The sequence below is a fragment of the Trichosurus vulpecula genome, chromosome 4 (genome assembly GCF_011100635.1).
Source record: "Trichosurus vulpecula isolate mTriVul1 chromosome 4, mTriVul1.pri, whole genome shotgun sequence".
NCBI classification, from domain to species: Eukaryota; Metazoa; Chordata; class Mammalia; order Diprotodontia; family Phalangeridae; genus Trichosurus; species Trichosurus vulpecula.
The window spans coordinates 422,060,960-422,087,855 of record NC_050576.1 but is presented as its reverse complement, the minus strand read 5'-3'; the positions used below and the strand labels follow the sequence as shown (position 1 = coordinate 422,087,855).

Here is a 26,896-nt window from a genome sequence, read left to right as displayed (position 1 = left end):
CTCTATAATCTCTTGTCAGTTGCCAAGTACCATTTACTGTTGGCCTTTTCCACTGGCCACACAGCGATATTATTTCATGAGATCATGGGTTTAAAAATCCCTTCTTGGAATTATGCTCAAGGCTATGATGTACTCATCCCTGTCTGTTATTGGTATTGCCCAGTGTGAACAACCAGAAAGGGGCTAGGTAATACAGATTGTGGTAAGGTACGTTCTAACCGTGTGTCCCCTCCTAGTCTCAGGACTGCCCTATCAGATAGGATAACAGGTTAATGGCAGTATCACATTCATCAGCAAGAGTTGTTATGACTGTCTGTGTAATCAGGACAGAGTCCCTACTATCACGTGGGCTTGGTCCTGTGTTCCCCATACAGGGGCGCTGTAGCAGAACCTATATAAACATAGTTTCTTTTCCCATGTAGGGCCACCCTTCCAGGGATCACTATAACTTGAACCCCAGTTTCCAGGAGGCCAGTAGAGTTGCTGGTGCATAGCCCCAGCAGTTGGAGGGTAAGAGACCCTTTGTTCTAGGTCCCATCTATAATCCTTTTAGGCAGGAATCAAGTCTTTGTAAGGAATTAGGTCATGGTAAACAGCCTCCACAGGAGAGGCAGAGGTCAAAATGGCTCTGATTCACTGTCCAGCAGGGATAACAGGAATATCTCTGGCCTTTGATCCTCCCCCTCTGAGCTTAGTGGTTGCAGGATACTATCCTCTGGACCCCTCCTGATCTCACTCACTGAGTAAGGCAAGAAATCAAAACCAACCCCAAAGACACCAAGTGCTCCATGGAGGAGCTTAATTCATCTATGAATTCTCCATTTTTTTTGCATGTGTCTGGTAGATATTAACTAGTTCCTTTTCACTGTAACTTCCTTCCTCTCAACACACATCCACAGCATTGGTACAGGCCTCAGTCATTCACTTTGTTTATGTTCTGCTCACCTTAATAATTTCATCTAAGTTGGGCAGAAGCAGCCATAGGAGTGAGTGTTCTGTGTCTTTCTGGTTGGTTTTGATTTCTTGCCTTACCCAGTGATTAAGATCAGAAAGGGTCCAGAGGATAATATCCTGCAACCACCCAGCTCCCTAGGAGCTCTTCCTAATCAGAACTCCCCTATCTATGATGGGGGTCTTAGTTACTTGCTTTCTCCTCAGTGGCATGACAAGTGGTGAAGAATCAGAGTAGTTTAGAGCAACCAATATCAATGTTACTAGAATCAGAGCAAGAAACGCATTTATTAGACTTGCAGGTTTAAGGATTATCTGGTTCCCAAGGCCCTTTGTCCTACAGGTAGCATACAAGATGCCTTGGTATGTAACAGGCTTGTGTTTGTCCTTCGTTTTCCAAGAGGACCATGACATCAGGGAAATGATGACATGACTTGCAGTTGACTTTGATTTGAATGAGGGAAGGCTGTGCAAAGTCACCTCACTTTTTCCTAAAACCCTGGGGGTCTTCCCCTCCCAGTTTGATTTTTTTTTTTGAGTTTTGATTAAAAGTGCCATCCCTTGATTAACTTCTTAAAGAGGCCTATGCGTTGAATAGGCATTACCTCACTCAAAGTAACAGGCTTACACAATTGTACAATTCACTAACAATAAACACAGTTCCGCTCTAACTCTCTATCACCAAGATAGCAATGCTGGATCAGAAATATTCCCCACAATGCCTAGGGGTACTTCTACTTTTTAAATAGTGTTAGGGTTTTTACTAATAACTGACCTTTATAAAAAACCTAGCATAGGCAAAACTGTAGAAGAATTCTAATACAGATAAACAAGAGATTTTTAAAAAACCCAACACTATCAAAATCCTCCTTAAAAAATTCAAATTCATACAGTGACTATAATACCAATTCACAGTAGGTTTTTTGGCATAAGACATCAATAATGAATAGGAATAGCACCAGGAATCTTATGACCGCATACCTCCAATATAGTCACCAATCCCTAGTAACAGGTAGTGGTAACTTGAGGTGAGGTAGAAAAGAGGCCATAAACCTCTTGCACACAACTGGTTCTAAGGTCCAAGTCCATACCAAGACTCATACCATACCTCCACCCCCTGTACTAGATCTGACTCAGGCCAGTTTCCTGGCAGTTTAGTTTCAATACTGGAACAAAATAAGAACCTTATTAATCATTTAATATTTAACAAAAAGATACTTACTTAGCTATAGCAAGAAAATGATACTCAGCAAGGCTGCACCTTGAGGATACCTTAAGTCGATTTAGCTGAGTGAAGATTCCTTGCCTCAACTGCCCATTGTGATTCACCCAAGAATCAGAGGGAACACCTGGAGCTCCTGTTGTCTGTTTTGTATTCATGTGACCAGATAATCATGCCAACAGCTTGAACCCTTAGTTTCCTGAATCAACCAAACTTCAAGGATGGTCTCAATACCTTTTATGGAAAAAATACCCTGATGGTTGTGGTCCTTCCTTCTCAAAGAGGACCAAAATGATATCACTCCATGGGAGTCAAGGTACAGTGCATCCAGTTGGCTAATCAGACCAACACAAGCTCAGAAGACTCCACTACAGGTTGGACACAAATAACCCATATGAACATTTGGAGTGGAGACATCTCTAAATTTAAGCATCTCATATTTCTTTTGTGCAACTACAATTCTGCTTTACTCTTAGGGCAAAGCTCCTTCTTTGATGCAGACATACCACTCCTGGGCAGTCCTTTGCCAGTGTCTCCCATGTCATGCAATCGATCCCATAGTTCTTCAGAGAGACTTTGAGAGTATCCTTGTATTGCTTCTTCTGACCTCCATTTGAGCACTTGCCTTGTGTGAGTTCTCCATAAAATAATCTTTTAGACAAATGTATGTTTGGTATTTGAACAACATGGCCAGCCCATGGGAGTTGTGCTCTCTGCAGCAGAATTTGAATGGTTGGCAGTTCAGCTCAAGAAAGAACTAGTGTCCAGTACCTTATCTGGCCAGGAGGTCTTCAAAGGCAGCATTTAACTCCATCAAAAATAAAGTGCAAGTGAAACTTGGAGACATGCAGGATTCTTGGCTCAGTACAAAGGCAGACGAAATTCAGTTTTATGCTGGTAGTAACAATCCACAGTGCTTTTATGATGTCCTGAGGTCTGTTTATGAAAGATCTGTGGTGCATCTCAGCGACTCATTGCTGATGGAGTCACATTAATTAGTGATAAGGACATGATCCTGGAGAGATAGGCTGAACACTTCCATAATGTTCTCAACAGACTGTCATTAGTCAACGCTGAAGCCATTGACTCTATACCTCAGATTGAAGTCAATCCCTCACTTGCCGAATTTCCAACTGAAAAAGAGGTTTGGAGTGCCATTAGGCTCCTCTTGTGTGGCAAAGCACCTGCTACTGATACTATTCCAACTGAGATTTACAAGGCAGGCTCCTACAAAAGACTCATACACTGCTCATACAAAAGCTGACAGAAGTTTTCTGGGTTATATGGCAGGAAGAGATTATTCCCCAGAGTGGAAGGATGCCTCCACTGTCCATCTCTTTAAAGGTAAAGGAAATAGATTGTCCTGTGACATCACAGGGAGGTAATCTCTCTTTTAGTCAGTGCTGGCAAGATTTTTGCCAGTCTTCCCTAAAAGGCTGATCCTTCACCCAGAAGATAGTCATCTCCCTGAGAGCCAGTGTGGCCTCAGAATCGGCCGAGGAATGGTCATTGTGAGTGTTTGCTGTCTGACGACTCCAGGAGAAATGCCAGGACCAGGACAGAAGTCTATACACAACATTTATTGATCTGAGGTCTTGTGGAAAATTATATAAAAATTTGACTGCCTAGAAAAGTTAAGCAGTATTGTACATCAATTTCACAATGGCTTGCTTGCCTGGGTTCTGGATAACGGATGATGTTCTCAAGCTTTCCCAGTCACCACCCAAGTGAAGCAAGGCTGTGTACATGCTCCCATACTTACTTTGTATGATGTTATCAGTGGTCAGACACCTTCAATGAGGATGAAAATAGCCTCAAGGCCAGCTACCACCCCGGTGATAAATTATTTTACTTGAAAAGGCTACAATCCAAGATTAAAGTGGAGGAAAATTGGTATGTAATTTTGTTTGGTGCATGATTTTTGTTTTTTGAGGGTCAGTGACTATGTAGGAGGTGTCATCCATTATCTCTGCCGTGGTCATAATTATCCTGGTTTTGGTGGTGCTGCTCCTACTTATGGCCACCCTTTTATATCGAGAGATCAATTGTGAATTGTGGTTCTCATAAGTTAGGGAGAACTGCCTGTACCATCACCCACTTAATGTTTCCTTCCCACCAGCCAGGACAGAAGGACCTCACCCTTTCTAAGAACCCAATGTGAGGAGGGAGGGGGATTGGGATGCCAAATGTTTGTTCCATCAGAGGTCTCTGAGAGACTGTCCCCTTTGGTAGGGGCTGGTTAGACACTTTAACATTCCCCATGTTGCTAGAAAGCAAACCCCTTCCCAACACTACCCTTGTTCCTCCAAGCCTTCCCTGCGGAGGAGCAATAATCGCCAAGTGTTGTCCTGTCTGCAATGTGTAGTTTATACTATAAAGCTATGATGGACATGCCTATTTCCCCTGCACTTTTCTGCCACTGGGTTGTCAATGCCTCTGGGAACTATTCTGCTATAAGGCTACCTCTGGGACTCACATCTCTGCCTACTCACTACTGTTGTCCTCTACCACCAGGACTCAAATCTCTGCCTGCTATCTGAGGCCCACATCTCAACCTGTTGACCTGTTGCCTTCTTCCCTCTGTTGCCCTTGGGGCCCATGTTTTTGGCCTACTGGCCCCTCCATATCTACCTGCTGCCTACTCTACCACGGTCACCTGCTTCCCTCCTCCCCCACACTCCCACCCCTGGCCATATTCCAGTGGAAGACAACTACTTCTAATACTTGAGCTCTTTGGCTCTATGCTGGGTCCGAGGGCTGTGGCACTACCTCTGCTTGGGCCTTTGTCTGTCCTCCTGTGGCAGGCCTGACTCTTCCTGACCTTATTTAAGTATTTATGAAAATCAGCGGTCCCACAGTGGCCATGACCAGCATACACTTTGTATGTTTTCTCCCACTCCCATGCCTAGAGTGTTCTGAGTCCCAAGAATGTGATGCACCAGCTATTTGCTCCATACAGATTGAGATACCAATTAGAACTAAGGAACCCACTTTCTTTGGGGGTCTGTGGTTTAAATAGGGCCTCAAGACAAAAGATTTGGAGAAAGGGAAACTTGGCTTGAACTCCTCTGGGTGAGGATTCAAGGCTATCACTGCAGGGTGATAGGTGATCTCTTCTAAGTGGTGTTTATGGATCAGAGTGCTTCAGCACCCACTCCCCAACCCCCAAGTTCAACTACAGGCATGTTTCTAGGTTCAAATATTACATGCAAACAAGAGGAAGCGCCCGCGTCTCTTGACCCGCACGTGTTTCCATAATAGATGTGCTATGGATTAGTGGACATTATGTTGAACCTGGAATCAGGAAACCTAGGGTTGACTCCTGCCACAGGCACTGATTGGCCCTAGGCAAGTCAACTCCATTCTTAGGAACCTGATGTTACTCATTTCTGAAATTGAGATAGTAATATTTGTATCTCACAGGACTATTTCACTAAAGAAATTGCTCTATAAATAAGGGCTATTACTATATGAAAGATGATAGGTCAGAGGGCTTTGTCCTTATAACTGGCATACAAACATCAGCAGTAGCAAAATTAAGTATATACATTTCTAAAGGGAAAGTCTCAATGGAAAATTGTACTTAGGAGGGAAGATTACATTTAAAACTCACATTTTGTTTTAATTATAATCAGTATTTTCATGAATCTCTATAATATGTCAGCATGTACAGTAGAAGAGTAGTTCATGTTTATTAGCATGTAGGTAAAAGTTCTGCCAAGATGGAAACTAGTTATTGGAGCTACATTAAAGTTCATAGCTATTTTACTTCAATGAAATGTCTACTAAACAGGTAACAGAAATTATCTATTGAATGTAATAATTGTATCACCATCAATCAAATCTGCTAAAATATTATAGTGTCTTATTTTGTTAAGTAAAAATTATTTGGAGAGTAGAAAAGAGGTCAGGCAAGATTTTATCCCCCATTCTTTGACCCCGAGGAAGGCTCCCCTTTCTGCCTAACTGTACTGATAGATACAGTTTTTTCTCCTGATCCTTGGAACCTCTTTTTCTAAGACTCAGAAAATCAGTATTGTTTGTAACGGTAACAGAAACCGAGGCAAACAGGGTGGTGACTACAGATGTTCTCACAGCATTCTCTGTCATTCTGTTCAGGGACTAATTATGGCTGCTGCCTTTTTCGTTTGTAATGTGAAGATAACTGTCTATGTTATCATGGAAGTAATGTTCCCACTACCAAAAAAATGATGACCCCCAAGCTCTCTACTTACATTGACCTTGATTTTGATGTTCAAAAAATGATGCTTCATAATTTAAGATACTATATTGCCCATATTAATAAAGCCAACCCAGGCTTTTAACTTGAGCTAAGTTGCTGCTGAATTACTTTTAATTTGTGCTTTTGTGCATGTGCAAATTTTGCATTCCAAAGTATTCAAAATGTTTGCCCTATTCCGTTTCTCTGTCATGTTATTGAAACAGTGAACAGTTCATTTTATTTGTTAAAAAAGTTGTTAATTTTTAAAGTTTGTAAAATAGCACCTTAAAATTTGCACAAGTCCTTTCAAATCATAGATTTACTTTTAAGATTTTTAAAGACAGAAATATTGCTACTCTGGATTAATTTTGATGGTAAAGCGTGGTGTTGTGTCCTTAGACATTCCATTTTGCACAGAGGGCTTATGCAAAACAGCACCATAAATGCACTAAAATCTGACATTTGAAAGAATTTGTTATGGCTCATTATTTCTTTGAACAATGAATGTGTCATGAATATATGAATATATAGACATGAATATATCAATAAATGTACTTTGATAGTGCAAACATTTTAACTTATTCAGTGTTGAAGTGATGTAGTGCCTGCGAAAGGAAAAACATCATTTTGACTGATTTTATAAATAATTTTTCTCTTATATCATTTTATTGTTTATACTCCTAACAACAGTAACACAATGAGTCAGGGTGTTTTGAAAACATGAGTAAATCTTATATAATTTATTTGGGTTATATACTCTGTTTATTTTTTTAAATGTACTAATATTCAATATTTTTGAAACATTTGTTGCTTCCAGGTGGGAAAGGTGGAAAAAAGAAGAAAAATAAAAACTCTTCTAAACCCCAGAAAAACAATGGATCGAACTGGGCTAATGTCCCACTACCTCCTCCTCCAGTCCAGCCCCTTCCTGGCACAGAGCTAGAACACTATGCAGCAGATCAGCAGGAAGCTGGGTAACATTCTTTTTATATATTTGTTTTACTTTTAATTTATGGAATAAAACAAGCATTTCTATAACATACTGTAATAAAAAATATGATTGCACATGAAATTGAATCTATTATGTACAACTTGCTATTCCTTTTAAATATATAATAAAGTTATCATGTAAATTTCTTTTTTTCTTTTTTTTTCCTTCCCCACCCCTCCATCTTAGAGATGGCTACCATCTTACCTACCATCTTGTTCATTTTGTCCTTATCCTGTGTATCCCTTCTCCATCTTCCATATATGCTTTGCGTAGCTTATTTGTTTAATTTGGGCCGGACCTACAATTTCATTATTGAAGGGAACTCTCAGAAAGTAAATTCCCACCCCCAATGCAAATCACTTCATAAGTGCAGTAATATATGTACCTTGAGTCATTAACACCTGGCTGATTTTGCTTTTCTTCGTATCCTCAGTTCTCAGCACAGTCACTGCCACATAATGAGCACTTAATAAATTCTTGTTCATTTGGCTGGAAACTGTTCTGTAACATATAATTTTAGAGCTACCTGAAACAATGACAGGTCGATGATTTACCCAGGGTCACAGAGCCATTATGTGTCAGAGTTGGGACTTGAAACTAGATCTTTCCAACTCGAAGATCCATTCTTTGTCTGTTAGTCTAGGCTCTTTTTAAGCTTTTATATATTAACTATGTATTATTTGTCTGACAAATGCAAGATTTCACACACTGAGTATCAGTTATTATTAATTTGTCAGTAAGAAGCCACTCCTAAGAAAGGCCAAAAAGAGAATAAACTTCTTTCATCATCCCTTACTATTTTCTAGTGACTTTTTATCTGGAAATAACATAAAATATCATCATGTTAGGACAATTGACCTAACAACCCCACCTAGTCAGTGGGGTCAGGGAATCATAAGTTTTTATCTGGGAACAGTAAGAAAAATTAAAAACAATTCTTAAATGAGAAAATTCTCTTTGACTATCTTTTTTTTTAGCCAGAACTCTTTAAAAAAACATGAGGTGTATATTTTAATGGATTACAAAAAAAGCATACATATATATGTATGTGTGTATATATGTGTATATGTGTTTATGTACATATACATATACATACTGTGCCCCACCCTTCACACAGGGACAAGACATTGGTCTCCACCAGTGAGGACAGCATCCCACACCAGTGGGCTTTGAGACTTGGATTACATATGCATATATATATATGTGTGTGTGTTTATATCTAGGGTAGTAAAATATTGCTCATTTTCATCATCTCACACAGTACATTTATATTTGTTTTCAGCACGATATAATGAAATGTTGATAGATTTGTAGAAACACATTGTCTGTATATTCCAAAATGTTTGTAAACCTAAACAACAGTAATAATGCGAGCTAACATTGCTATCTAAAGCTCGATAGAAATGTTTGTTAGCCATTATGATTTTTTATGTTTTTAATATTAGCTTAGCAAAATATTTTGCGTATGGGATCTCATTGAATCCTCACCACAACTCCATGAAGTAGATGCTATTATCAACCTCATTTTACAAAGGAGGAAACTGAGGCAGAGAAAATTTCAGTAACTTGACCATGATCACACAGCCAGTAAGTGTGTGAGGCAGGATTTTGGCTCAGGTTTTCCCTACTCCAAGCTTATCACTTTATTCACTACACCATCTCGTGCCTGAGTCAATCCCTCCCATGATTTCCAAATCACCAATTCCCCTTTGTGCTACATGTGTAAAGTATAGAATTTATTGATTTAACAAGTATACATCCAGATTATTTTGTGAAAATTTAAAGTCCCCCCCAATTATTTGAATAATTGCTTCATAAATGCAAAAGTGGTTTTTATGTGCTTACTATAGTGTTTTATAGCCTAGTCCTGACCCCACATCCCCTCTTTTTACACGTCTCAATAAACAAAGAACTTCCTCTCTTTCTCTATGGCATGCCTACTCTGAGTTCTCCAGATTAACCTTCCAATCCAGAAATTTATGGGTAATGCCAAGTTGACCTTTCCTTCTTACAAATGGCCTCCCTCTCAGGTCACCTACCATAGATACCCCAATGCCTATATATTAAATTAATTGATGTAATTTCCCCCAGACATTTCATGTCTGTAATAGGACACTAACAGGACCATCCTTCTCTTTTTGTGATAAAATACAGTGGCTGACCTTCTGTGATAAATGTTAAAGATATAAATACTGTTAAAGATATAAATAACGTCAGGTATTAGATAGGTCCTTAGAGAGGATAATGCCAGAGACAGTGATCTAGTTTTTTGGCAAGGAAAGTCTGAACATTTCTGAATGTAAGACTGACTAGAGATAACTAAGATTTATCTTAAATATAGTAGGCAGATCAACTGGCAAATGCAGACTTGCAAAGGGAAAATGAGGTAATGGTTACCCAAACAAAACTAAACATATTCAGGGGAAATGTGGAAAAGTTTGAAGTTTTTCATTTCTTTCTCTTGCTGCCCTCCTCACCACCTCAGTCAGCACAGCGAATTCAGTAGAACATACTGATGTTTGCAAACTATTGTCTCTGGTTTTTTGAAATCAAAGCTAATTCTTTCAAAATCAGTCTAATCTGTTCACTTGACTTTGTCATATTCAAAAGAATTAGAGATGTTTCCGATACACCTGTATATAAAAACTTTAAACGCATTGGCATAGTGTTTTTGACATAAAGCTGAGTATTGAATTTAAGGTCTGAAAATATATTATCTATGTATTCTGGAAATAGAAATCATTTTAATTGTATTATCAGCTAAAGCGTAATATAGGTTATCATATAGTCTGCATTTCCTATATTCCATTTGATATATAATAACAGTAAATTGATGTTTTTGTGACATGAGCTTGATTTCTTTGTTTACATACATATATATGTATATGTATATGGAGGGGCGGATGGATGGATAAAAACTCTTTGAGTAATTTATTTCCTTCCAGAAGACACACACACACACATACACACATACATACATATGTATATGTCAGTGTGTGTATTCCAGAATATATACACATTGGTTATTTAAGGCTCAAGCGATCAGTGATGCTTTCATAAGAATTCAAAGTTTTGTAATATTCTAGATCTGATTTTTCTGGATTTTAATATATTACTCATTTCAGTTATTTGTCCATGCCATGTTGATGGGAATTGTAACCAAACTTTCAAAATCGTGTCCTAGAAATGAACTTGACTAAAAAAATGAAAAATAGAAGTAGGTTTTGTCTTCTTTATCATTTCTGGATATACAGCCCTCTTCTTATTATCCTAATTCTTCCCCATCCCCAGAAAGAAAAAGTAAGAAGGAGTTTTAAGGGAAACATCTTTCAAAAGTAAAGTACAGATTTTTATTGTCTTAATTGAATATTCCTTAAATCAATAAATATTTATTAATGCTATTATATGCAAAGCCTGTACCTCCCCCCCACTCCAAAAAAAAAATCCTGAAATGATGGAAGAAGTCAGAATTTGAATCTCTAGATCTCAGGATTGAGTTTTGTTTTTAAATATAAAAGGTAAACAGTCTGTGGCAAAACAGAAAATGAATAGATAAGAATCGAAGAAACTACTGGAGGGAGATAAAAAGGAAATTGTTATAGGCAATAGAAATAACCATACCACTTGTATTTCAGAATGAAATAATATCTGTCACAGTGTTACTTCATAGGTGACAGAACTGGTTTATATTTGTCTTCAGCATTAAAAATAACAACAACATTGGACTTAATCTTTAAAAGAGTTTTATATACATACACATACACACATAGATACTAAAATACAGGGACACAAATCATAAATTTTTTATATTCTTTACTTATTACCCTTATCAGAATTTTTTAGTCGTGACATATTTATGTCATTAAGGGCAGTATTTCTATTTGCCACTCTCTTAAGATATATAATAATATAGAATATAATACCTTTCTTGCTCAAAACTTCAAACCACTGATTTTTCTATTCAATTTTTAATTATAATGCTGCATATTGATCTTTAATTGCTCAGAAGCTAGTTATCATCATTGGTATCCCTAAGAATCCATTTTGTGTTGAACTTCATATTATGACTCCATTGGAAATAACTTGATGGTTGTTCTGAACACACAGCACCCCAGGATGCTAATTGTTCTCATTAACACATCTTTCTGGATAACGTGCCAGTTGGCAAAACTATGCCAAACTCTTATTTCCCCGCCTTCCCAACATTGAGCATCTTTAGAATGTCCGTATGACACTCAGAAGAGCTCAGTAACAAGTAACTTGAAAATCAGTACTTTGTTCTGTGGCAAATGTAGATTGACATGCCTTTGCTACTGTCGTACTCCATTTTATTGTTATTACTAATTTGATCTTTATATTTGACCTTTAACAAGTTAGTTCACACGCAACATTGATTTCTTGTCATCCTCATTATTCACCAGGCAAGATAGATACTATGACGCTTCTTATTTAACTGACAAATAGGTTAAACTGCAGAACGTTTTTGAAAGGCTGGCCAAGAGATCTTTTTCTTGGTGTAAGGGCACTTTTTGTAAGGAAAACGAAAAAAACCCACAAAATTCTGTCATTCAGAATAAATGTATCATCTTTTAAAAGTGGAGGCAATTCTGAAAATAAATAGCCACAATTTTTGATACCAGAAAAGGCTAACTAGGCAATGTATTAAAAGGCTAAAAGCCCTCCCAAAATTTGTTAATGGATTGATCTGAATGACTGATGGCACACAATTAAGTTCTTTTAAAAAGCAAGTTACTTAGCTTCTAAGTATATAGCTGTCAAACACAGATCAGAAATATGTGACGCCTGTGCTGGCAAGCTGAGTTTCCCCTTTCTTTTTTCCTTAAGGAGACAGGCCCAAGTCTGGTGGTGTTTGTGGCCTATGTAGAGGTGAGGATCACCTCAGGTCAGAGATCTGCCAGTTGGATGCTATAGGCCAACAGTAGAGATCAGCATCTTTTCTGAAACTTAAAGTCATGGGAAGTTGCCTGAAGCAATTAGAAATTAAATGACTTGCGTAGGGTAATGCAATCAGAGTATACCAGAGACAAAACTTAAACTAGGTCTTCCTGTCTTTGAACTGAGATCTTTCTACCTCCAAGGCCAGCTTTCTCTTCTTTTCCTTATACTTCTTCTCAAGCAATTGAGTATTAGAACTTTAGAACTTTAGATTATTAGTTTTCCTAAACAAAATGATAAAGGGGCAACAGAACAGACATGGTGATATGAAGTTTTGTTGTTCCTTAACTGTCAAGATAATTTTTTTGTTTTATTTTATTTAAAATTTTCAGCTATGACAGTGATGGCTGGTGTCCACCATTACCAGTTCAAACATATTTACATCAAGGCATGGAAGATGAACTAGAGGAAGATGATGACCGAGTCCCAACACCTCCTGTTCGAGGAGTGGCCTCTTCACCTGCCATCTCATTTGGACAACAGTCTACTGCAACTCTAACACCCTCCCCTCGTGAAGAGATGCAACCGATGCTTCAGGCTCACCTGGATGAGCTGACCAGAGCCTATCAGTTTGATATAACAAAGCAAGCATGGTAAATATCACGACAAAACCAACAGGTGTCTAGAGGGACCAGCATGCATATACAACATTGAGTTCAAGGATGTAGAAGAATAGAACAAGAAAGTACCTTAGAGTTCAAATAGTCAAACTCCCACATTTCATAGATGATAAATTAATTAGGAGATTAAGTTACTAGCAGTTCATTTCTAAAATGGGGTTAGAACACAAATTTTTCTGACAATTCAATTAAACATATATTGCCTGTAGTTGGCATTCAAAAGCCTGATAAAATGAGATAACGTTTGTAAAAGACATAGCACAGTAGCTGGCCCATAGGAGATGCTATATAAATGTCTATTCCCTTCCACTTCCCCATTCCCTGTTGAACTGAAATTGTATATATGTATGCATACACGCACAAAATTTCTAGGTATGTGATAGTTTGTGTGTGTAATTAGCTTCTGTAATTGACATTCAAATATAGTTTCTTCCACAGAAGCATGTTTAATTTGTATACACACATACTTACACATACACATTTACACACGTTTTTTGACATTTTGCAAGAAAAAATGCAATGTGTAGTAACACCAAATTTATTATGATGGGTATATGTACATATGTGACAGTACTTGGATTGCATTTTAGGATACTTCATATACATTTCTTACTATTTTCTTCCTGTACTGTCTTTCCTTTTCTAATTAACAACATGTAAACCCTTGGTAGCATTGATTTGGATAAATCTTATATTAGCAAAGTGCATCCCCATATTATCATATCTTGGTTTTAGGGATCAGAAACTTGTAGTTTCAGCGAAGTACCACTACATGGTGAGTTTGCGTTTTTTGGGGCTAAGGTCTGGCTTCACCAAAGGTCATAACAAAGTGTAAACAGGATAGGACCAGATTGCCAAGGGAAATAAACTACCAAAATATATCTGTATCACTAGTCTCTCAAATATTAGCAAAATTGAAATGTCACTTAGTGTAATGAGTATTAAAACAAGCATAAGAATATATGAATCAAGAAAGATTTACTTCTTAAATATAATCTAAAAATCAAGGTGGGAAAGGGAATAAACAAATATAGGTCTATCTACATATACACACATATATGTTTATATGTATATATACACTCCTACATTTTCCTCCTTTGCATAACCCTAATCCTAACCCTAGTTCCCTCACCATTATCCTTCATTTTGGAAAGAAAACAATGAAAGCAATTTCCTTTCCATAATTGTACTTTAAAATGAAAATCACAAGAGGCTTCTCTAACTAGAATGAATCCGTTAAAAATTAGTTGACTGCCTGTCATTGTCTGGATCTGGAGTTGAGGAAGGCAAAATCTAGTTTGCATTTAGTTCTCTACCATTCCCCCTTGCCTTGATTTACAGGATTTTAAGCTAGGAATGACCTTACAGATTGACCCCATCATTTTACATGTAAGTAAACTGAGCCCCACAGAGAATGTGGCTTCTCCAGAGTCATAGAGTTAGCAGAATCCCTTGTTAACCTAAAGGTATATTCTTTATAGGCTGTGTATTGTTTAATGTATGCCCAGTCCTGTGAGAAGAAACCAGCAATGATCTGAGAATGTAATAGGTATTTTCCCTATCCCACATCACCAAATCTAGCATAAAACTTGAAGATACTCTTGAAAGGAAAAGGTCTTGTGTGTATAAATATGTGTATATATAGAGAAATTGATAGATAGATATCTTTATATTTTTTTTGAGAGAGAGAGAGAGATTTTTAAACCACTCATAAATCACCTTCTTTTCTTTTCTGATTGATAAAGGAAAAAAGAATTAAGATATTTTCAATCCAATTAGCATTACCACGGATTGCTATTTTATTTTAAGTGTATCATTGTTTAGTTAATTGGGTCATCATATCATTTCCTTCCTTACTTTTTCACTTAAAATGTCAAGAAAATCAAAAAAGGAATTAGATAGTAGAAAAACATATCATGTGAGTAAATATTTATGTCTCACACTTCTTATACTGCTGATTTCTACTATTCTCAGTGCCTAAGGAAAAGTCCTGCTTTCCTTAACTTGTTGAGGACTACAGTTCTTCAGTTTGCCATTTCTCAGCATGAAATCAACTTTCAATAATTGATCATACACATGTGAAATGCCTGTGTCCACTACCCAAGAGATGACCCTACGTGCACACTAAAACTGAAATTTAGAAAAGCAATATGAAACCAATGCAAAAAGAAGTAACTAATGTAACATTACCAACATATTTAAGCAAAAGATACTGATTCTGATTTAAAAGACTAGGAACAAAAACAAATGCCAGTTTCTTTTGGATCTCACCTAAGTAGCAGATGACTCTTTCCTATCAAGATCTGAAAAAAAAGGCTTCAGATACCAAATGCCAAAATTCATCCAGATTTTGCATAGCGTGTCACAAATGATGGAATTTTCACATATGTGTGGTTAAGGATTGTGCGGACATTTTGATAGTAGACAATCTTCAGTCGAAGAGTTTGGGAGTTCCTCACCAGAGAGAAACAGGATGTTTTGCTAACTATTCCACATACTTACATAACAAAATTTTATTAGGAATCTCTGCCAAAAAATCTAACATGTCATTGCAAAATAGTGTTAAAATATGAAAATAACTTGCCCTCTTCTCTGACCAGTCCATTGCAGTCTAGTTGCTAAAATGGCCCTTCTCAGTTTCTTAGGTGAGGGCAAATCTCAGTTTCTCATTTAGGTGAATTTCATTCAGATAAACTAAGCTGAAATGCCTCTTTTCTTACTTTACATATGCCATCACAATATAAGGAAGTAAAAGGTTTTTTTAAAAAAATTTGTATTCAAATTAGCAAATAATTATTAAGCACCTATAATGTGTAGGGCACTCCACTAGGCACTGAAGATATGAAGATGAAAAACCATAGAGTCCTTCTCCCACTTGACTGATCTATCTCCTTGAAAGCACAGTCTCTATTTTTGCTGTTATTATTTTTTGCCTTTCTTTAACAAATGTTCTAAGAACATGAACATAGTAGGTGCTTAATAAATATTTGGCAATGTGACCCAGTGAGCTAACTTAGTGGAGGGATAAGTTATATGTATAAATAAGTTGTGTGTATAAATAAGTATGGCACCAGGTATTATGTAAATAAATTCAAAGGAAAGAGCTCTAGACCGGGGTTCTTAACTTTTTGTGAGTTTTATGCACCCCTTTGGCTTTCTGATGAAGCCTATGGATTCTTTTGTTTAAATGCTAGAATACATAGAATTAGAAAGGAGACCAGTTATCATGCAATAAATTTATCACATTATTAAAAAAACCACAAGTTCATGGAGCTTTAGTTAAGAACCCCAGCTCTTGACCAAGTTGATCCAAAACATTTAAGGTACCACTTTCAGCTGGTGGGATCAAGTAAGGTACATGGAGGAAGTGGAAACAAAGCTAGGTCTTATTGGAAAAGGTAGAAATTGGAGGTGAATGAGTTTTAAGGAAGCAAGGGATATAGATGTAGGTGGGGATATAGATGTAAATGGGTAGAAAGAACTCTGCTTAAATCTACAGAAGTGGGAGAGTGTCGAAACATGGAGTATGTAAGAAGAGTCAAGTGAAGAAGGATTCAAAGTTAAGTTGAAGACAGATTGGGGAGGGTCTTAAACGTCAGCCTTAGAAGTTTGGATTTTTTTTTTCTCTAGACAAGAGGAAGCCACAGAAAGTTTTTAAACAGGGGTCAAAGTGACGTGGTCAGGCAGGTCTTTGCATATAAACCATGTAAAGTTAGACTGGGGAGAGATTCAAAGCAGAGAGGAGTAGTTAGGAAGTTCTTAATGGGGAGGGAAGGGTATTATTATGAGTCAATGAGGAAGGAATGGCACCAAGAAACACTGTGAAAGTAGAATTAAAGCCATTCACTGCAAGTAGGTAGGTGGTTAGTAAAGGAGAACAGTAAAAAAAAGGACCCCAAGATTTTGAAGTTGGGATCACTAGGGCATGGTGAACTAAGTTGCTCAAAGACTTTCTTGCCAAAACAAAGGCCAGGAGAAGAATCACATAAGGAAAGGAACCTCAGAAATTCAGTCAGGTAGTCAATAAATATTAAGTGCCTACTATGTGCCAGATGCTGTACTAAGTGCTAGAGATAAAAAGAAAGGCAAAAGAACAGGCCCTGCCCTCAAGACTAACAATCTAACAGGGAAGACAACGAATAAAGGGAAGCTGAAAAGGAGTTGGGGGGGCAGGGGAGGGTACCTGGTGTGTGGCATGATGAAGTCCACAGGAGCATAGCTGGATGAGAAATGGTGAGATGCTTGTCTTGAATAGCCTCCTTAAATGGAGGATGTGGGAGGAACTCTCCATTCTCTGTCCTCCATCCTCTCCAACCAGAGGGGCCTCAGAGCCAGAGGGTCTTGCCAAGGTGTGAATCCAATGTGGATGGAACCTTGCAAGAAGATGAGGTTCCTAGGGGCATAATGGCATCCAGAGGAGTACAGCTGAGTTGGAAATGGCCATCTAGTCCGATCCATACTATGCTCTCTATAATCACTGCCTTTTCTTTTCTGCTGTACTCATGACACCCAAGGTGACAGTCCCAGGTCACCTCCACACCACGATAACTGGTACTGTAGTTATTTACTGATACGAATGTCACAAGGGAACTATTATCAGGCTTCTTCCCATCTTGATCGCCAAATTCATCCATATTCTCCTTTCATTCCTTCATCTGACCAAGCTCCAGAAATGTTGCTGCTGAAGCAGGGCAGCTGGAAGAAAGAATAGTTTTGAGGGAACAATAGGTTCTATTTTGAACACGTCAAGTTTGTGGAATACTGGGATGCCTCGGTAGAAAGGTACAAGAAGCAGCTGAAAAGATGTGCCTGTAGACCAAGGGAAAGATAGAAACCCTGTGTATTGATTTCAAAGTCACAGGCATAGAGGCAATATTGAAATCATGAGAGTGGGTGAGATCACCAAGGAGAGAATTAGAGATGATGGAGAGGTCCAAGAATAGAACCTTGACAGACATTTTGAGCCCTGACCAAACTTTGAGATCACCCCTATTAATTCCCTCATTTTAAAAGAAGAAACTAAGACCTAAAAGGCTTATAACTAGTTAATACATAATAAAACTAGAATGTTTATCTCCTAACTCACTTCCAAGTGTACTTTCTACCACTTTACTATTATTTAGAGGCTTCGTGGATAGTGAGGTATATATTTCTGTAAGCTACTTTAGGGGTGTGGAAGGGAACAGGCATTTATTAGGCAACCACTATGTGCCGGACCCTGTGCTAAACATTTTACAAATATTATCTCATTTGTTCCTTGCAAAAACCCTGCAATGTTGGTACTGTTATTTATCTCCATTTTACAGTTGAGCAGCTGAGGCAGAAAACGTGTGTGTTACTCAGTGTTACATGGCACTTAGTAATTGTCCGATGCTGGATTTGAACTCAGGACTTCCTTACTTCAGGCCCAGCACTTGGTTAATTTTGCCACCTAGCTATCTCTATAATGTTTAACCTAAGTAATTGGAGCAAAAGCTTTCAAAATATGTGGTTTTGGATGAAAATGGAAGAAATAGCTATTGATACTTTACAGAGAAGCCACTATCAAAACTAAGCTGTCGTAATTAGAAAGACTAACATTTTGTGGTTTTTTTTTCCCATTTAAAATATGTGCTATGTAAAGATGCCTTTTCCTCCCTCTTATAGGCACATGCAAAGCAATACCCAACCTCCTCAGCCCCCAGTTCCACCATTAGGTTATGTTTCTGGAACCCTGATTTCAGATTTGGAGACGGATATTCCAGATGATGATGATGATGACGATGAGGAGGAGGAGGAAGAGGAAGAGGAGGAAGAAGCATTAGAAATTACTAGGCCACTGAGAGGTCAAGAGCAGACTCCAGGATCCAGTATGGACAATCTAGACAGTTCTGTGACAGGTAACAACTGATTTATCAGAAATAACTGTCCTATTTCTATATTTAACTGTATCACAAATCAAATATGTTTTAGCAAGATTTATTTCATTCTATTTCTATAACATTTTAAATATGTTAATACTAAACACAAAGTTAAAAGGGGATTTGGAAATATTTTTGCTTTGCTGCAAAAATGATAAGAAAATTCATGAATTTTAAAAAGCTTTAGGGACATGAAAGAAAACTCAATTATATTCAGAGCTTTTGAAAAGTTCAGTCTACCAAAGAAGCAAGTCTATTACATTTTTTAAAAATTGACTTTTGGAAATGATACATTTTGTATATCAGGAGCAACATACAAAGTGAATGAAATCTTAAAATGCCTCTTGATATTTTATTCTGTAAAAGCATTCACTGATAAAAATGAGAAAAAGACTTCAGAATGAGCTTCTAAAGGCCTGCACAACGTATTATTTTAGAATGGAGAAAATGTATAATTACATAAAGTATATTTTTATACATTTGATATTCATGGATTCAATAATTTTATACTTTGAGAAAGATAATTATTTATTCTGTTTTCTCCTTAACTTCTTATCCTAGCCACGGTGCAAGAGATTGCAACAGAGTTCATCAAAATTTGAACCCAGAATTAAATGCTATAAAAGCCCATGCATTTAAAGTTACTTTTGAAACAGATTTTAAGCCAGATGAGTATATGATAAAGACAGAGAACATGTGTCAATAAATAATTGCTTTTGTCCTTAAATAATGCATCCTTTGCTTGATATCAAAAAATACCCTCTGCATATCTATGATGATTTAATTCCCTGAGAAAAACAAATATTCATTACAAATGCTCAATCTTCGTGGGGGTCCACTAATTTCTGCATTTACTTTTAGGATGTTCTTACTATAAGAGGGCATTTAAATGTTCTCCCACTTCATTTTATTTTACTGTCACATGCTTTTTAAGTTCTAAAGATTTTACCCCCTTATCTGGGCATTGCAGCTCCGGAAGTGCATTGAAGCTGCCAGTGATGGAAGCTCCAGTGTGACAGTGATGAAGCAGCAGTACCTATAATTTTCCTCGGCCTCTCTTGTTGAATTAAACAGTGTGCAATGCACTAGCCCACTTTTCCGTTTGTCTCCTTGCCCTCAGGCCAGTCTACTTGCCAAGCTAATTAAGATTTAAGAACTGCGGCTCTACTGCTGCGATTTCAAAAGCAGCTCCAACTGCAGGCTGAGAGTTAAAGTTGAAATCTTGGAATTCAGAGGGGTGACTTATTAGTGCACTAGTCAGCCAAGCTACTTTGAATGTCTAGCCTAATCTCCTTCAGGTTCTAATTTTGCATATTTTTGCATATCTCACTAATAGCTCTGAAATCTTTCCACTAGAAATGTAGCAAAGGCAATAATATGTAAATGTAGCAAAATGATAATATAGGAATAAATAAATTTTAAAAATCAGCTTAGCCCATGCCCCTCTTTTGTTGCATATTATTAATGGTGGAAATGATAGATATATCTATACGTCAGGGCACTGTCATTTTGAACGTTTGCATGTTCATTTATTAGTATCATGCAAGATAGTCAAATATGACTAGGATGAGGAAAAAAATGGCATTTTTACTATAGTTAATTTACCTTCGTACTCATCCAAATGAAGCTTTTATAGCTAAGAAAACAAAACCTGCTTTCCTACATGAATTTAATTTAATTACTGTCATCTTTAAAAAGATTGGGGTGTTCTGATATAATAGACTGGTCAGTATGCCTTATAAATATGGCTATGTCTTGTTAGAAAAATGGAATTAGCTATACAATTCCAAGTATTCAGATAACATACCTTTCCACCCCTGGTTTCTACTATAAGTTTATATGGAAGGTATGCTTAAAGTCTTAATTGCTGAGCCTAGAATTAACCTTGCTAGTAAATGTTTCCTCTCACAAAGGGAAATGGAGCTTCTGGGTATACATATTCTATGAAATCTGAATGTTAGAAAGAGTAGCACGCTTATGAGTAATGTGCTAAGTGGCCCCTGTTTCCTTTAGACACTTAAGGCTTGGTGTAACAGTGCTAAATGAGGCGGGCCATAAAAACACACCATTTCCATTTGTTTTCTCCTTTGAAGATGTTAAGTGCCCACAAAGATTTTTATCTCAGTCTAAGATAGCTCTGACTCTGAATTTGTGTATGGTTTGGGGTAATTGGGCAATTTATTTCAGTTAAAATTCCATACTCCCTTTGTATTTTTGTTATTATTAACTTAATGAGTAACCTATTAAAACAGGACAGTCAGGTTAGGATGGATTCCCAGGAGCTCCCAAACAACGAGAATCAGAGTCAAAACTTAACCAATACTGGCAGGGGTTAAAAAGACTCTGCATGAAATTATGCACAATTTTCCTTGCCTTTATTGCTGTCAGACAGCTTCCATATTAGGGAAAATCCATGATATCGAGGCTGTTTCCATAAAAATAATATGTCACTATAAATGTTTTTTGTCTCTTAAACAAGTAATTCAAGAATGACACTTCTTTGAAGTGGTGGTTCATGAAGCAAGAGAAAGGCGAATCAAGGGGAAAAGTATTAGTTGCCCCATTTCTAATGAACTCACTAAGAGAATGGTAGCCACAGAAATCATTAAAAACCTATATTTTAGAGTGATACCACTGAACAAATAGTCACTGACTCCTCATTTGTGCTTTCTTCCAGTTATAATTCTTTCACATTTATTTGCAAGATCATCAAATTCAGTCTGCTACTTAATTAAATATGTTTAAATGTATAATGAAAATGTATTTATGCCACTTAGTCAAATTTATTTCTTTGCGTTTTTATCATTCCATATTTTTCAGTTTTCAAATTACAGAAAAGCCAAAAAGCTCCCAAATTTATATTCTCAAATTCTCAAATGTATAATATATACATAATGTGTAATATATAAAATATAATTTTACCTCTACTTCATACATCTATGAAACAAAAAAAAAATTTCAATAATAGTTCTTACTTGCCCTGGTCAAAGGGAGTTTTGCTGATCTCAGATTCAGTCAGAGGTTCAATATTAGGGACCCAAGTTCAAGAAATGCATCTTGATGAGCATTCCTTAAGCCCATCTCAGTAGCTGGATTTTTTACTTAAACCATTACATCATAATTTAAATCCCATGGGATTTTACTATAGCAATGTGGTCTGGAGACTGCAAGTACTCACCAATAAAGAAACTCTCCTACTTAACTGTTAGAGTCCACATGAATATAACAGTTGAAGGGATGCTGGTTCTCATTTTATTACTTTGAAAGCTAAAGCCTGCTTTACCAAAAGAATCACAAAAAAAAAATTTGATAAAATCTGGAAGTTTTCCTTAAAGCCAAGGTACATTACTTTTAGAGCTTTATCTACTAAAAACTAGGACCTGAAGAACAGAAATTGCTACCAAAAATGATTAGGGAAAAATTCAAGTAACAAAAATTCCACATTATTACTATCACTGCCAAATTCAATTAAATAATTCTCCAAAGAGACAATAACTTTGAAATATTTTAAATACTGTATGTATACTTCTTTTTAATTTCCATAGTTAAAAGAAGGATAAAGGCTATTTAGTGTATGTTTTCGCCTATGGAAATAAAGTTTGAAAGATATCCATTTGCCTGTCTATAATTCTACATGCATTATGTATTCCTTCTTCTGCATATAATAATTAGAGAATAGTGGATATGCAACGTGTTTGAAGAATATAGAACAACCATAGATTAGACAAGATCAGTTACCTAAGTCATCTATTGCCAAGGCAGAGGTCAGTATTTGGATTGATTTGCTCCGAGATACATATTGCTTAGATTTTATTTTACAGACAGTTAGGCAGATTGCATTTAATAGTAAATGTGGTTCGTAGATTAAATATATGCTCAGAAAATGGGGAACTGCTAGTTTTTGTATCTCATAAAAATGGTAATGCCACAATTAGCAAGGTCATATTCTAAAGCACAGACTTTACTCAAGCTTAATGGATCTAGGGATCCGCATTCATCAGCAAGGAAGGATTTAGCATAAAACGACATGTAAATGAATTGATGACTGATCATAAATTAATTTTAGTGCTGAAGATGTAATAGAGACACAGCAAGATGCCACTTTATCATAGTATTTTACTGCTCAGTAACATTTGAGCAACTACTTAATGTTCTGTGGGCTTTTTTTTTCTTTAGCAGTCAGAATAAATTTAAGAAATTTTTGGCTTTTCAGCAATTTGAAAACTGAAAAATCTGGAAAGGTTAAATATGTAAACAGAAATAAATTTGACTAAGTGGCATAAATTCATTTTCATTATATGTTTAAGTATATATTGATAATGTATTCAGCTATAAAGTGTCAAAATGGTATGGATTGCTTACCATCTTTTATTTTGGATTTTTTAGTAGAGCGCTTTTTACCACCCATAAATTGCTTGCTATATTTTAGTTTCTAGTAGTGTAATTTTTTTTACTACACATACACTTTTACTCAAATTTTTCATACAAAATTTTACATATATCTAATAAACCAATTATGTGATTCATAGGAAGTATTCTTCCAAAGTCCTTTAACAGTTTTGGTAAGATCGTAATATGTAAGATCTACAGGAGAAAGATGGAAACAGTCATAGTGCAGACAGACAAACCCAGAGAAGTGAAATTTTTAACTGGAAAGAAGGAAGGTAGCGGACTTTAAAGATTTTTTTAATTTCATCAGTAGGACTAACCCTCCTCATTTATGGAGACAGAAACACTTATTTCCTTTAGTAAGTTATGTAGTGAGCTATTTTAGCCAAAATCCAACCCTTTGACCAACCTCTGGTGATGAGCCTTTCTACACCTTATGAGTCCAGTTCTAGGTTACTGAATAATATGTCTGCTGCTGGGCCAATATTTGAAGCTGTTGCAGTATGGAAAAATCATAATATTGTGGGAACTGTGTTTTATAAATGAGCTTTTTCTAATTTTTTTCTTCCTCCCTTGGGGGGTGAGGTGGAATAAGACTCTAGACCTTTAATTTCACTGACTTAGAGACCTCCCAGCGAGGAAATTCCCTATACAAATGTATGTCAGTAACTATTGTAATTTGTAATTTTAGGGAGTAGTCTGTGATCCTGAGACCTTAAATCACCTTTGCAGTTTAACAAAGCCACGCTGCATCAGAGACAGGGCTCAAAATCAAACTTTCCTTATTCGCTTTGCCAAATTTCCTCTCAAAAGTGATATTTAAAAGCATTTCCCCCAAAATGGGTGCGTGCCTTATATTTATAGGTTGCTTTCTCCTTATCCTGTCTCTTAGCCCTTAATTTCTCTCTGACTTTAAGGGAGGGATACATTAGAAATTCTAAAATAACTAAGCAGCTCAATTATTATATCCCTTTGGGGAAAAGTGCACATTACAACTTGTTAAAAATGGATTTCTGGTTTCTCCTACCTTCTTTGTTTATCCATTTAAACCTTATTAAATCAATTAATCTACCTCTAAATATGAAATGTTTATTATGTGCCAAACACTGTGCTGAGCACCGTGGAAACGAAAACAAGAGTGAAATATGGCCTGCCCTCAAGGAGCTTACATTCCAACAGTAAAAAGAACATGTATTTGTATAGTCATATATAATATGCACATACATTTTATATACATACATGCATACCTTCATTTTGGCTATATCATGTTTCTTTGCTGCCATTATCATACTCTCTATTTAGAGTTCATTAGGAGCTAGCACCATCATCAAACGATTAATATTCATTTGTCAAGCACCTGCTACATGCCCAAGCACAGTGTTAGGTCCTTAGGATACAAAGACAGAAGTGCCCCTGATCTCTCTGAATTTACATTTATTGAGGGAGGTAGCACATACATATATACCCATATATCAAATAAATACTAAATAAATATAATGGTGTGTAGGGACAGAGGGAGGTGTGGCAGACCATAACAGACCTGTAATGCAGTTAAGTCCCTTGCCTATGTTATAGGTAGAAATTAATGAAAACACAAGAATGTGTAACCAAGAAGGTTTTTTTGCATAGGTTATGTGACCCCTGGCATTCCACCAAACATATAAAAAACCAGCTGGGAATGTGTGGTTAGGCAAGGGAGATCACATTAGCCTCCATGAACCTTATAGGATCACCCTTCCAGAGGGCTGTACTAGCCATGGCTTCCCTCATTTCTGAGGGAAGAATGAAGACAAGAGAACTCATTAGGTTCTACACTGCATATATCCTTCTCCTATATTTGAAAGTTGTTTCCTTGCAAACCATTTTTCTTATATACCCCTTGCTTGGTTGGGCTGGTGATTTGTACCATTCCTTTATCTGGGCTTAGGACAACTTCCCCAGTCTTTGAAGAAAGGAGGATGCTAGTATTTGAAGTGGGAAGAGGGGGTCATGAAACGCATACAAAAAGTGGTAGTTGAGTCTGTATTGTAGGAGGGGGTGACATGGAGTGTTACATGTGAGGTTCAGTAAGAAGGGCAGGTTGGCAGAGAAAAACATTTTTGGCTCTTCGCTTTTCAACTCTATACCTCCTCTCCACCCTAAAAATGTGAACCAGATTGTAAGCAAAAAAGAAGTTCATTTTGTTTGAGCCTGGGAAGCAAGAAAGAGAATGGGGAAGCTAAAAGTTTTCTCCCTCTTGTTTAACCAGGAATCTAATTTACAATATGGCATCATTGATTTGGTTAAAATGCTGTGAATTATCAGAAGATTAGCATATCCATAATGAAAACTGTTAATTATGTTTCCTTGAATAATTTTAATTTCACAGTATCATTAAGACATCAATATCGAGCCTGAATATAACCTTAAAAGATGTTTCTGTAAGAAGTGATACCAAATATAAAATCAGATGGATACAGTATTCTGACTTAGTGCTTAAACTTCAGTCATTTTGAATTCTCAGACCTTTGTAATATTGTTTCAATTAAGACAATGTTTTTTATAGAACTAATTAATGGCACTAGGTGGAGACTACTTGTCTTCTATATATAGGCAATATAATTATTTTATTCTTGGCCATTTTGTATCACCTACATAACTGCTTCAACTGTCCAGGTAATAGAGAATTCTCTGTAATTTACATTCTCCATTTATAAAATATTTTCATACTGTGAAAATTGGTCATTGCTTAAAGAAAAGGGAACTAGAAGGAATTAAAGAGATCACATTTTTCTTAAAGTATTGGTTTTATGAATGAACAATAAAAATCTTGAAGAAGCTCTAACATCCTTTCAGTATTTTAAGAAGTATATTCACTTCTAAAGTGTTTTGTGACCACTAAAGGCTACATTTTGTTTTCTCTTATGTACTATAATATCATGTGGCAAAGTTCATTGCATCATTTCTCTTTTCATTTTGTCTGATAGTCCTTGACTTGCAATTATGAGATCAAATATTGTTCTCTCTGAGGAAGCTCAGTTTTTTCTGTTATCTTAGCTTCCTTGCAGCTGTTTGTCAAATGAACTGTCTTTGGAAAGTAAAAGAAAAAATTTGCGATTTTGGCAAACAGAATCAACACTCAGTCATTCTCTCTGCTACACTTAATGTATTTTCAGGCTGACAGATCCTTCTCACCCCTTCAATTTCTGTTCACTGTTGTTATTATTGGCCTTTTTGTTTTATTTTGTTTTTCCTTTTTAAATCTTGGAAGTTCAAGAAGCTGTATTATGGAAGCCTTCCAATTGACTGAAACTTATGGTTAGGTTAGAATAACAATCTCAAATATATTACTATCTACTAAACAGTGGAGGGAAAAAATGAAAAATAAAGTACTTCATTTTATCTTTATGTACCTGTGTGTGTTCCTGGAATTCCAGTAACTGTAGAATTTAGAATTATTTCATGCCATGTATTTCTTCTATTTGGGGAATATGGTGCTATGTCTTTATCATATCACACTGACACCTTATCACTGAAATAATTTAAGTAACATCTTTGAAATTAATATTTTGGGGTTTAGTTTAAGAGCTCATTTTGCTTTGATAAAGCAGCATAACGCAGTAGATCAAGAGCTGGCGTCGGAGAAGGGAAGACTTGGGTTCCAAT

At 36.6% G+C, this 26,896-nt stretch overlaps 1 protein-coding gene across 1 annotated transcript in view; it reads left to right on the top strand.

The window, feature by feature from the left end:
- Positions 1 to 26,896, top strand: part of ROBO2 (roundabout guidance receptor 2) — a 252,777-nt gene that overhangs the window by 205,249 nt on the left and 20,632 nt on the right. Inside the window, exons 20-22 of the mRNA XM_036753392.1 lie at positions 7,213 to 7,369; positions 12,675 to 12,935; positions 18,609 to 18,841. Coding sequence (XP_036609287.1) covers positions 7,213 to 7,369; positions 12,675 to 12,935; positions 18,609 to 18,841 — 651 coding nt within the window. The remainder of the gene's footprint in view (positions 1 to 7,212; positions 7,370 to 12,674; positions 12,936 to 18,608; positions 18,842 to 26,896) is intronic.